The sequence below is a fragment of the Pogona vitticeps genome, chromosome 1 (assembly GCF_051106095.1).
Source record: "Pogona vitticeps strain Pit_001003342236 chromosome 1, PviZW2.1, whole genome shotgun sequence".
Lineage (NCBI taxonomy): Eukaryota > Metazoa > Chordata > Lepidosauria > Squamata > Agamidae > Pogona > Pogona vitticeps.
The window spans coordinates 91,727,319-91,739,894 of NC_135783.1; the positions used below are offsets into that span (position 1 = coordinate 91,727,319).

The 12,576-nt window shown below is 41.4% G+C and overlaps 1 protein-coding gene across 1 annotated transcript in view; it reads right to left on the bottom strand.

The window, feature by feature from the left end:
- RFX6 (regulatory factor X6) overlaps positions 1-12,567 on the bottom strand; it is a 50,743-nt gene extending 38,176 nt beyond the window's left edge. Inside the window, exons 1-4 of the mRNA XM_073003321.2 lie at positions 12,387-12,567; positions 10,655-10,811; positions 6,886-7,009; positions 2,533-2,594 (exon numbers count right to left, since the gene is read on the bottom strand). Coding sequence (XP_072859422.2) covers positions 2,533-2,594; positions 6,886-7,009; positions 10,655-10,811; positions 12,387-12,567 — 524 coding nt within the window. The remainder of the gene's footprint in view (positions 1-2,532; positions 2,595-6,885; positions 7,010-10,654; positions 10,812-12,386) is intronic.
- Positions 12,568-12,576: the final 9 nt, after the last annotated feature.

Below are 12,576 nucleotides of genomic sequence, written 5' to 3' on the forward strand. Positions count from 1 at the left end.
CAGGGCAAATTGGTTCTGTTTGTTTTCGTGCCTAAGTGTTTTTCTTCAAATAAAAGTAAATAAAACCTGTGATGCTAATCTTTGGCTTTCTCATCAAGACCTTCAGGAGGAGAGACAGTAATCCGTTTTCCTTCTCCCTTCCCTTTTCCCCTGTGTATCAACATATGTTCCGGTGCAGCAAGGAGGCCTGGCCTGAGCATATGCTGACACAAATGACGGCTGATAAGGCAATGATACGATTAAGCTGCTCGGGGGACTAGCAATAACTCTTTATCGCAAGGCCAGCTGTCATATCAGTTTTATTAACCCACTAAATCACATTTAATAAATAAGATAATGCCTTTCAGAAATGAGGGAGGGAAGTTAAGATTTAGCATTGATCAAAGTCTACAAAGAAATTAAACTGTAACTTGAGCTCAAACAGCCCATGGTGCGTGTACTCCGTGACACATACATATATGAAGGGGGCTCACAGCTGCACCGTTCTCCCTTGGCCCTGACCCAAAGAATGTGAGCTGCCCTTAAATCCTATGACTTAAATTTGGTGCAACTAATGTATTGGCAACATAGGTTTCAACAGGTTTTACCTAAAACTAGCTTCCTCTGTACACTGTTCTGATATTTCTGCATACTACCGACGTTACTCATTTAGTTTCTATAACCCCATTTTTAGACAGGATTCTCATTTTAGTTATCTGTTTTTGTGGCTGATGGACACAGCTTTTAAAGATCTGTACATCCTCTTTGAAAGGCCCAAAATAAAATTGAGCTGAAACACATTAGGTTTACCTTGGAATAAAATAAACATACTTTTTCTACATCTTAACGGATGTTCTCTCTTTATCTGACCCCTTTCAGAAAGAAGTCTTGATACTTCACCCTTTTTTCACTGAAGGAGAACAAACGCTTCTTAGTAGACTCTTTGTCTACTGAGGTTACAGGTCAGTCATGTTCAACTGGCACCTCTCAGATTTATTTTTCACCCCTCAACTGGATTTCAGTTGTAATGGACCCACTCTTTCCATTTTTATAGAGACGTACCAGGCTCCAGTGATATTCCTTGCAGAGAAAGCATTGAAGCCTCCATTCCAGTTCTTTCTTTCCTCTTTAGCTCATCTGAATCATACATATCCTCATCCCCTTAACATAGAATTGGTGCATCAGTCTGTCCCACATGGACTGGCCAAATGCTTTTGAGGGATGCTGGGGGCGACTGGCCTTCAAACTTTTCTTTCTGTTAGCTTTTTTTCTTTTGTTAAGAGCCCCAGTTTTTACTGTTTATTCCCTAAGGCAGAGCATTCTTGAATTACTCAGTGCCTCATTACTGTTCTTCTTTTCCCAATCAGAGTAAAAGGTCATTGCCATATTAATTTTAATTTTATAATTCAATTTATTTATTTATCTGATTTATATACTGCCCATCTGGCAGCCAAGGCCACTCTGGGTGGTTTACAACAAATAACATAAAACAACAAAGTAACAAAATAGCACATAACAACATCAATACAGAGGGGTGAAAAATCAAAAATCATAAAGTGCAGTGAGGATAAAATTACAATACACTAAATGCAATTAAAAACATAGAAAAATATTTCATAATTGCAAACCAGCCCACATCCCTTTTAAACATGGGATTGTAGATACAAATGGGGAACCACACTTTAACAGTGTTACCCGATCCACACATACCCAGAAGTGTGTCCCATTGAATTCCATGGGACAGACTCCCAGGGAAGAGTGCATATGACTACAGTCTAAAATGTCTACCTAGAAAACAGGAAATTACTAAATAAAAGAAAGTTAACAATACCACAGCCACAGAGGTTGAACAGGAAAGAGTAAGTAAAGTTAAGTAAAGAGGATCTTCACTGGAGTGGGTTTGTGGGAGAGGGAGTTTTTTTATTGAATGGGACTTGTTTCTGAGCAAACAATAGGCCAATGTGAAAGAGCAAGATCATGACTCTGCCTGCTCTAGATACACTGGAATTGGAACCATGTGACAGGGTCCTCTGCCCCACCTGCAGACTAGCTAAAGGGGTGTGCTGGACAAACTATGTGGAACACTTCGCTCCATTCTTCAAGGGAGGAGAAGAGCTAGTGGATGCCCCTCCCACCTGATATTGTTGTCTCATTCAGCTTAATTGATGAAATCTATAGGGGGATCATTCACATACCACCTCCACTGATTCAACTTTCTTCTGCCTCTTGCAGCAACTTCTTGGGCTTCGTTTTTCATGCTCTTCAGGAGGTTCTCCCTTTCAGGGAGTTGCAGGGCAAGAAGAAGGAGAGACTGGAAAAGTCCCTTTCTATTGACTTTATCTGATTCTCAGCATGCAAGATGGTTAAGACATCCTTCATTTTGCATCCTGAGAATCATTTGTTTTCTCTAAAGACTATTTTGCTGGTCTACAAACTACTTTCCATTATATGCAGAACATCCAATTGTCTGAATAAACATTTTGTGGCTTCATGTAGACGTTTACAGATTTAAAAATCACAGTTTATAAAATCTAGATATTGATTATGACTTACTTTGAATGGCCTCTTGTGCCAAGCCGCCTTGTAGTGAGAAGAGGAAATTTCTGGCGAATAGTCTAAAGGGAAATATCAAATACATGTATTAGATGCAGAGCACCACTAAGTTCAACATGCAAATACTAACCATTTTCTGTGCACTCATAAAAGAAGCTTGCTGCTGTTATTAAGGAGTTTCATTTTAGCCCCATAACAATTCTTCTCTGGCCAGAATCCTATTGATAGTCCCAGATACAGGACACCTATTGTATCAATGGGATTAACACATGTGTTGGCTCACAGTTCAACAAATGATTCAATGGATCTACTCTAGATGGGAGCAGCAATAGAAGTTAGGACACATTGTTTCAAAGTAGCCCTATGGAGTAGAAAAGTTTTCCATACTCCTGATATGAAATGTTTCAATTTAAATTAATCCATAACAGGTTAACTGTTCAATTTTTAATTGACTTAACACTTTTCAAAAGTACATTCTATTCAATATAATTATTTACACTACCAGCAGATGACAGTTGTGACTGCTTCCACCCCTCGTATAGATGGGAACGCCTCCTCTAAGTCTGAGCCTGCTGTTACGCCTATGTGCACTCCCATTAAATAGCTACTGTAATTAAAGTGAAAACGTATGCAAATGTATCAATCCATAAAGACTCATTTGACCAATTAACATTTCTTTCATCAGGAAACCACCACATAGACTCGCCAAGTATAGCAGAAAAGTTGGTTGTGTAACACAATGTTTCTGTTCCACAGTCTAGGCCACCTACTCATGCCTTTTATGCAAGACATGGATAATAACTATGTGCCATCAGGTTAACGCCAACTTACGGTGTCCCTTTCCAGGGTTTCCTAAGTATGCAGTACTCAGAAGTGATTTATGATTGCCTTCTTCCGGGGGCGTTCTGGGACCATGTTACTTGCCCCTAGCCACCTAGGCATAGTGTGGAATTTAACTCCTGTCCCCTGTGCTCCATCTCACCAAACTATCTCGCCAGCTTTCAGAAGACTTTAACCCATCCCAATTTCCTCTCCTCACCACTGGTTTCCATACTATTCCCAACAATTAATCAACATTTGATGCCCATAGAATTCTAGGCCCATCTCTTAAGATATTCTAACGATTGAACCAGATATTTAAGGAAATGTGGCGTTCTTCAGATGAAGCCATTTTCTTTTCCACAACAGAATTTCCTCAGAGGCATGCATTTGGCAGTTAGGATCTGTCAGTTAAGCTCATATTTGCATTTCAATCTCATTGGTTGAGAGAATGCAACTTCTAAGAACATGCTAAGCCAATTGTTCAGTTTGACCCTGATAATTTTTAGTACTTCAGCAAATGTGGGCTTTCTTTAAGCCTCTGGTTGTTTTCATCTGATGCATGGATGGTGCTCTTTTAGGTTCATAAGGACCCACACTCAGTATCTCCCAGACTACTCAAATAAATAAGGCTGCATAGAGTAGTAAAAAAAGAATTGGCACTGAACGGGATTAGTTTTAATTTCTGCCTAAATACTAACTTAACCCCTGGAACTACACCTCAATACCCTAACTCATTTATGATTAAAATCCTTCTGGTGTAGTGGATAAACTGCAGTACTGCAACCAAAATTCTGCTCATGACACGGTTCAATCCCAGGTAGCCAGCCTGAGGTTGACACAGCCTTCCAACCTTCTAAGGTTGGTAAATTGAATATCCAGCTTGCGGGGGGGGGGGGGGGAACGTGTACCCTGCATAATTAAATTGTAAACTGTCAGGAGAGTTTGTTGTTAATGTTGTTGTTGTTATTTATAAAAATATATTTGTTCATTAGTAATTTGTCAGAATTAGAATTGAAATATATCCCTAAATCCATTGAAGCCCACATCCATGCCTCTGTTCTTCCCAAAGGATATTAAAAAAGGAGAATTAGCTCCTTGAATCTTATTATTTCTTCTTTGCGAGATGCAAGAGGTCAAGACCCAGGCTTCTAACATTGCAATGGTGTTGCAATGTATGTTGAAAGATAATTGGCTTACATTACAGGGATGTGTCTATTTTACATTATGAACATTTATATCTACTTATCAGAATTAGAAATTAACTACCACCAGAAATAAACGAGGCATATCCACATTCCATCATGATTGTTACAGAATGGTTGATAGCTCTCCTCCTTAATGACAGAATTGTAAGTGTGATAGGTACTGTACTTTTATAACTCCAGTGGGTACATGTCCTCACTCCTGTGTACCATGGGAGAGCACCCTTCTGCTATCTGATGATTTTTTTAAAAAATAGTGACTAAAAACAAATTTCTGCTCCCTTTCAATAATTGGAAAATATGGTAACAAACTTTGGGGGCAAGGATTTGGAAATACAACTGTAAACAAATTACTTGTTGAAAGTAATATTTCACACTCTGGTTTAGCTGTTGTGGCTTTCCCCAGAGGACCAAAAAATGCAATTTGATGGAGATTCAAATATTTGTGTTCTATCTCTCTGATTACTCATCCCAGAACAACAGTTGCCGCAGCTTCCAACAGAAACTGAATAACTACCAAGCCAGTTGAAATCAGCAGTAGAACTGTGTCCAGAAGATTCACAGCTATTTCCACACTGTTCTTCAGGTTTTTCCACATTATGTAGCTTAGTTTTTAAAAACCTATGTGCTTAAAATTAGAGATGCACAGATTGGTGTTTTTAGAATATGACTCAGAATTCTAGGAGTTATAGTTCAAAGCCACATATTTGCACATCTTTGCTTACATTTCACATCTGATCCTTAAAGTGCGTTCTTCCACTTTTTAAGGCATATTAGTAGGAGTCAAATAACACTGAGAACCACTAGATAGAAGAAAAGCCTTTTAACTATCAGCGTGATGCTGCCCTGGAAGCCTCCAGAAGGCCAAATAAACTTAACTGCTGCCATTTGGAGTGTATGCTTTGGTTTTGAAACATGGTTGTTCAACTTGGCCAACCAATTTACTTAATCGTTGATGGAGACAAACAATCCCAACGCTGAAAATGAACCCAAAAGGTATGTTGATGCTCAGTCCTCTCCCCTCTCCATCAGCAGCAGTTTAACTAATCAGGTTTGGTTTTTTTTCAAAGCCACTCCCTCAATTGACTTGCAGTGGAGCAAGTCTGCATGAGACAAGCTGATAGAAGCCCCTTCCTCTGTAGGCCTTGCAGCCCAGCGGCCAAACCAGAACAAATAGTGGAGCCGGAAAGAAGAGAAGTTAACATAAAAAGATAATCCCCCTCTTTCCAAAGCTTAGGAAAGGAAGTTCCCTTTTCTAAAATAAATCTTTGAGGTTAATTCTCTCCCCTTGGTACTGAATGTCAGGGGGAGAGAAAAACTCCCAAGTTTCATTAAACTAATGTGTTTCCACTCTCAAAGGCAACTAGAAGAGATCATGGATGTTTTAAAAAGCTGATCTCCCAAGCTTTCTTGGTAATTCATTTCTCTAGTGCTAACAGTTTGGATTTGATTTGGAAAGCCCACCTCTCACCTTGATTAAATGATGCCATCATTAAAGAGCAGGAGTGGATGGTTAGGGTAGGCGGAAGGATAAAGTCTAAAGGCAACCTTATTCTCCCAGACTCTTACTTTCATTAACCATGCCCTGTTCCCACCATCGATGGAACAGAAGTTACATTCCTTTTAATTTTACAAACACAGCATTTGCTTTCCTGTATTCTGTCTCTCTTAAAGTAAAGGGATTGCCTTTCAAAAACCCACAGACTTGCTTCTGCTATTCTTTCTCAATCTGATCTTTCAAGACAAAGAGTCTTATATATGTCCAATTGGTAGCCAGAGTTCAAAATCACCTTTGAGCCGCGGTCACTGAAAGGTTTCTTAGTACTGTTTGCATAGAGCAGAAGCACAGAATCTTAGGCTCTGAGACTGAATTGGGCCCCAAGAGAGCCTCAGATGGGCCCCCTCCTCATGATAGTCTCCCGTGCGAGGCTTCCCAGGTTTCACATGGGGTTCTCCATTTCCTTCCAGTAACATTTTAGGCCAAGCAGTTTGATTTAGTTCAAGCCTCACCAAGGACTCAAATGCACTCCTCAAGAACATATTGAAAACTAAAGCTGACTGTTGGGATAAAAGAGGCTCTTGGCCCCTAAACAAAGAAATGTGAAGAGCCAATGAGCAAATGATCTTGTTTCTGGGGGACACAGAAGGAGCCTCTCCAAAGAATGTGAAGACCATGAACACATTTGGGGGTCCCCTGGGAACCAGCAGCACCCCGTTGGCTGATCCTTCCATTCCAGAAGCACAAATGGACACACATAGACAAAAGAATGGTCTTGGGGCTTCTTTCAAATGAAATACGGTAAATTAATGGGTCAAATGTGCTATTTACCTTGCCAAATGTTGCTGCACAGGCAGGCTCAAGCTTCTCCTTTCTGCAGAAATCCAGGTAATGGGCATAAAGAATGCACCTTGGTAGACAAACACCTTCACAGACAATATAATTTTCTTCCAGCCTGCCCATAAACAATGAGATGAGGATAAGAAAAGAAAGGGAAAACATTGTGCTGTCTTATATCCAAATTTCTGAACTTATCCCCGCCCCTTAGGGACATACATACATACATACATACATACATACATACATACATACATACATACATACATACATACATACATACATACATACATACATACATACATACATACATACACACACAGAGACACAGAGACACACACACACACACACATACAGACACAGACACACACACACACACACACACACATACATGACTCATGACTCATGGGGCATAGAACAGATCTTTCTGTAGACATCTACTCATTGACTGCTTGTTAAAGAAGTGTTATACAATTAAAGGCAGTGGGCAATGACTTCTCTTCCCAGCACACAGATGTTTGTTTGCACCTTGTGATTGGAATGATACAGAAACCCCTGTATGCCAGACTGGGTCAGGCATCCTGATTTATTCAAATTTTCCGTCTGCCATCTTCCCTTGCTGAACCTACAGCTATGTTGCCTGGCAAAGGCAACGCAAGAAGCCCCAAATTGGATTTGGACTCCAGTGATATGGTTGAAGGGGGAAAAAAAGGTTTTGCCCGTTGTCTTTCAGTCATTCCCCAGAAGCTGCTACACACCCTGTAAGGGGCATATGGACATATAGGAACCTGGAAAACCATTTTGTACTGCTTCAGAGCACTGATCAACTTCTCTGTACTGTTAGCTTCCTGGCAGCAGCTCTCTGGAATTTCAAGAAGTCTTTCTCAGCACTGCTTGCAGATCCATGGTATGTCCTAGTGATGTCCCACTCAAGTACCAACCAAGCCTGCTTAGTTTCCAAATTCAGACAAGATCAGCTGCATTCAGGGTGGTATTGGTGTTATTAGGTACCCATGTGAAGAAAGGTAGCTCAGCTCATATGCCACACATATTTTCTTTCACGTAACATACAGTGGTACCCCCGCATTGTGATGATAATCCATTCCATAGAAATCGCTGTTTAGCTAAAACATCATCTTGCGAAAAACTTTTGTCCATTGGAATGCATTGAAACCCATTTAATGTGTTCCAATGGGGAAAAATCATTGTTTTGTGAAGATCGCCCATAGGGAAGCCATTTTGCAAAGCGCCGATCAGCTGTTAAAATGGCTGCCCTGCAAAGCATCAGTCCCAAAAACACCTGTTTTGCAAAGCGCCGATCAGTGTTAAAATCGTTGTCTTGCGATAAACGGTTTGCGAAGCAGGGACCCAAACATCATCTAGCAAAAATCACCCATCAGAATCACTGTTTTGTGAATCGCTATAGCGATCGCAAAACCTCATTGTCATGCGGATTCGTCATTCTGCGAGGTCATCGTCTAGTGAGGTATCACTGTACTAGATTGGGTCCATCATGGGCTGAGGCCAGAGGCTAGCTTCCACACTTCTGAGTCCAGACAAGTCTCTTGAGCAGAATTTTATCATATGTTAAAAGCAGTTTCATCTGACTGGATAGTTCAGGAAGATGGTTGCAGGGCAGAGGTTGGGAGTTTCAGTTCCCCACTGTGCCTCCTGGCAGAAGAGCCAGCCTATGTGACCTTGGGCAAACTGCAGGGCACCCACAAAAGAAGGGAATGGCAGTCCACTTCTGTGTATTTTCTACCTGGAAAACCCTGGAAAGGGTCACAATGTCAGAACAGAACTGAGGATACATTGTTGTTGTTGTTGTCAAGAGAAGTTTTATTCCTTCTTGACAAAAAGTTAGGCATCTCAGGCTTTGAAATCCTGAGATGATTTTGCTTAACAGCCTGATTCTAGAGGAGTTAATTTTAGATTACAGGATGGATGCATAAGTTTGGCTCTCTAGATGTGGTTGGACTGCAACCCCTTCAAGAATAACCAACCTGGTCAATAGTGAGAAGCACCATGGAACACAGTCCAGCATCATTTAGAGGGGACCAAGCTGCCCACCCCTTATAGCTGCTATTGACAACTAGTTGTCCCAAAGGGTTGTTCTGAAAAAGGTTGAAGACTGGTGAGTCAGGATCTCAACAAAGACAAGAGTGGAGTGTGAAATCTCTAGACACTTGTGATCAAATTCTAGGGGCCTAATGATAAATCTACCATCATAGGAAGGTAATGAAAAAATATCCTCCCAGAAATACATGCCCTATTTATTTATTTATATGCCAATATAATCAGAGATGAGGGTTGACATTTGAGGACTGTAACACTGCACAAAAATTGTTTAGGATTTTATAGCAAGCAATGCATGCTCTTAGATAAAAGAAAACAGACCTTTCTGGCCATCTCTTTGAGCATCTTGGAAACTTCACGCTTTCACTTCAGTCTCATTACAGAGATTTGAAGGAGGTGGCTGAACTCAAGGGTCTAGCAAATCAATGCATGTTCAGACCATTCCATAAAATTAATTGTCTAGTTAAGTCACACAGTGAGTAAATATTTACAGAATAAAGTATCTACCTCTAGGGCTAAATGCAAGATTACATGAGCTGCTCATAGGACAGAAGCTTCCTTTGCCCTCCCCCCATGCTGCGTGCCTCTCACAACTGCTCCTGTGAGTCCCCCAACTTTCCAAAGCAGTGCTGAGGACAGAGACAATGAATGAGATGGTTATTATTTTGTTGCTTCTAAATCTATTTTTCACAAGGCTTTTACTTAACATTTTAAATATGATACAAATTTTTCTTTAATATTTGAATAATTTGCTGTTTTTAGCTTTCAGTATTGTGTTTTTAAATGATGCAAGTTGCTTCGGGTCCTTTTTGAAAGTGTGTTCTACTTATATATTGCCCCCATACTGCTTAAAGCACTCTCTGGAGAAGGGTGGGGTAAAATGTTTTACATAAGTACGGTAAGTAAGTAAGTAAGTAAGTAAGTAAGTAAGTAAGTAAGTAAGTAAGTAAGTAAGTAAGTAAGTAAGTAAGTAAATAAATAAATAAATAAATAAATAAATAAATAAATAAATAAATAAATAAATAAATATGTCCAAGCTGCAGAAGAGGTTTGATCCACAAACAGTGTTCCTTTTGTTGGTGGAAGAACACATTCAGTACAACCAGCACTTTATGAAATACTTGTATATAGAATATTGCACTGAAGAAAGTATAAAATATAGATTGGTTATTGTAGGTTTTTTGGGGCTGTTTGGCCATCTTCTGAAGGTTGTTCTTCCTAACATTTCACCAGTCTCTGAGGCCGGCATCTTCAGAGGACAGGAGTTAGAACTCTGTCTACTGCACAAGAGCACAGAGTTCTGACTCCAGTCCTCTGAAGATGCCAGCCACAGAGACTGGTGAAACATTAGGAAGAACAACCTTCAGAACACGGCCAAAGAGCCCGAAAAACCCACAACAACCATCAGATCCCAGCCATGAAAGCCTTCAAGAATACATACTTTGTACAATTCAGGAAATGTTCACAAGAGTGCTTTTTTGTATCTCGGAACGTCTGTTCAAACTATCGATTTGAATCTATTTCGGCACCTTTTATGTAACACTCTGAAGGGAAATGTTACCTTATGTCATCCAATTCACTTCTGGTAATCATTTTCCGCTCCCCATGAAAAAGAAAGAAGGAACACAGTGTTGCAGGAAAAGGGTGACAGGCTAAATCTGGCCTCAGAGTTGGTTCATACGCTTACCATTGCAAGGTGAGCTGAGTTTGCTTCTTTTTATCCTTCATAATCTGAGTAATCGTTTTCTTTGGAGGCAGGCACTTGCTGAGAGGTTTTATATTACTTTCATGAGCCTCTCCATCCTCCTCTTCCGAGGAAAGGTGTTCATTGCTAAAATGAATTTCTAGATGCAAGGGGATAGAAAAATAAAATTCAGTCAATCAAGATGAACTCAGGTGTGTTGGTTTGTTCCGTTTCTATGATTAGATTTATACTTGGAAGGGTAAATGCGGTCCCAGGTTTAGACGTAGTCTTGTGCTATATGGGATGGTCAGAATGATGGCAGAAAGGTAATTAAAAAACAAATCAAAACCTTTTGTCTGTGCCAAGGACTTGGTACATATTGAGTGGGAGGCAAGTGCTGTTTCCTCTTTTGAATTTCATCTCCTTTTTTGTCTTTAAATCACAGAACTTTGAAACTAGGAATATCTAAAAAAGTAGAGTCGTAGAGAATTTGAAAGAACAAAGATTTATGCATAACTGATAGCCTTTGCATTTTCACTTCAGCATTTTCATAAACATACTTATTGCAACGTAAAAAAAAGCATCCTTGCCATCATCAAATGAGGGGGGAGAGAAGTTGCATCACCTTTCTGTGGTATTATGTGGTACTACAAATAAGAAGCTAAAATATCAAGGTCACGTTACCTCCTTCTGTCACTTATTTTCTTCTCACTCTGCTCTTCTGAACAATTTCATGACTATTTTAACTCTAAGATGCAACAAGGCTAAACAAACTTTAGACTTAAACCTGCCTCTGCACAGTGCTCTCCCCATTTATTTATTTATTTTAGTTGTTCATTTCTCCGTAGGTATATCTCATAGGTGGCAATTATTTGAAAACTGGCATGTGTCAGTCAGTAGTGGAGTTAAAGAGTTTAAAATGTTGGTATCCTAGTCAGTTGGCTTTGGCAAAATGATTCCTTTCTGCCACCTTCTGCTCTCCCGGGATCAGCCTGGCATTTATTGACAGGACCAAGGCTAGGCAGAACAGACGAACGTCTCCCTGAGCAGCTGCAGAGCGCATTTCCCACCTGACTGGCGAGAGAGGGCACACCCAGAGGGACAAAGAGGGCTTTTCAGGTGAAAGGATGTTCTCCACTGATGTCCGGAGAGATTTGAGGCTAGGCATCTTTCTTTGGAGAAAGCAAAAGCAACAACCACCAATCCCGTGGCACCTTGACGGCTCACAGGCCTGATTTGGTACCAGAGGTCTTTGTTCCATGCATATAACTGGGTTGTGAGCCGATGTAGCGCAATGGGTTGAATCTTAAAGTAGGATTAAGGAGATTTGGGTTCAAACCGTCCCTCAGCCATGAAAAATCACTGGGGAGGGAGTGCGGCCATCGGAACTCACTACTTGAGTTCCTTCTCGGGCACCGGCAAATCCCTGTCCAGGGTCGCCATAGCCAGGCAGTGACTCTATAGCACAGAACAATAAAAAGTGCCTCCGAAAAACTTGGTAGCCTTTAAGGTGCCACCAGGTTCTTCGTTGTTATTTGGGTGGCAGCCGACGCCAGGCTGAGAGGGCTACCCCTGTCATTCCCCCACCCCACCGTCTAAGCCCCAGACGGGCACGCTTAGTCACAGGTGGAGGCCGGCCAGCGATCCACGACGGGAGTGACGGCGCTGGTCCCCGAGCGCCCCCTCCGAGTCTCCCCCCGCCCCCCGGTCATCGGAACCTGCCTTCTCCCCTCACCTGCCTTGATCCCCGCGCGGAGTCTCGGCTCCCGGTCTGCGTTCTGCAGCCCGTCCGGCAGCGCCTCCCCGCCGGAGGCAACCTGGAGCAAGCCCTTGGCCAGGAGCTCCGCATAGCAACCCTCCGGACGGGGCGCAAACGCCTCGTCGCCGCCCGTCGGCAGTTCGGCCGCCTTCTCCATCTTCAGTCG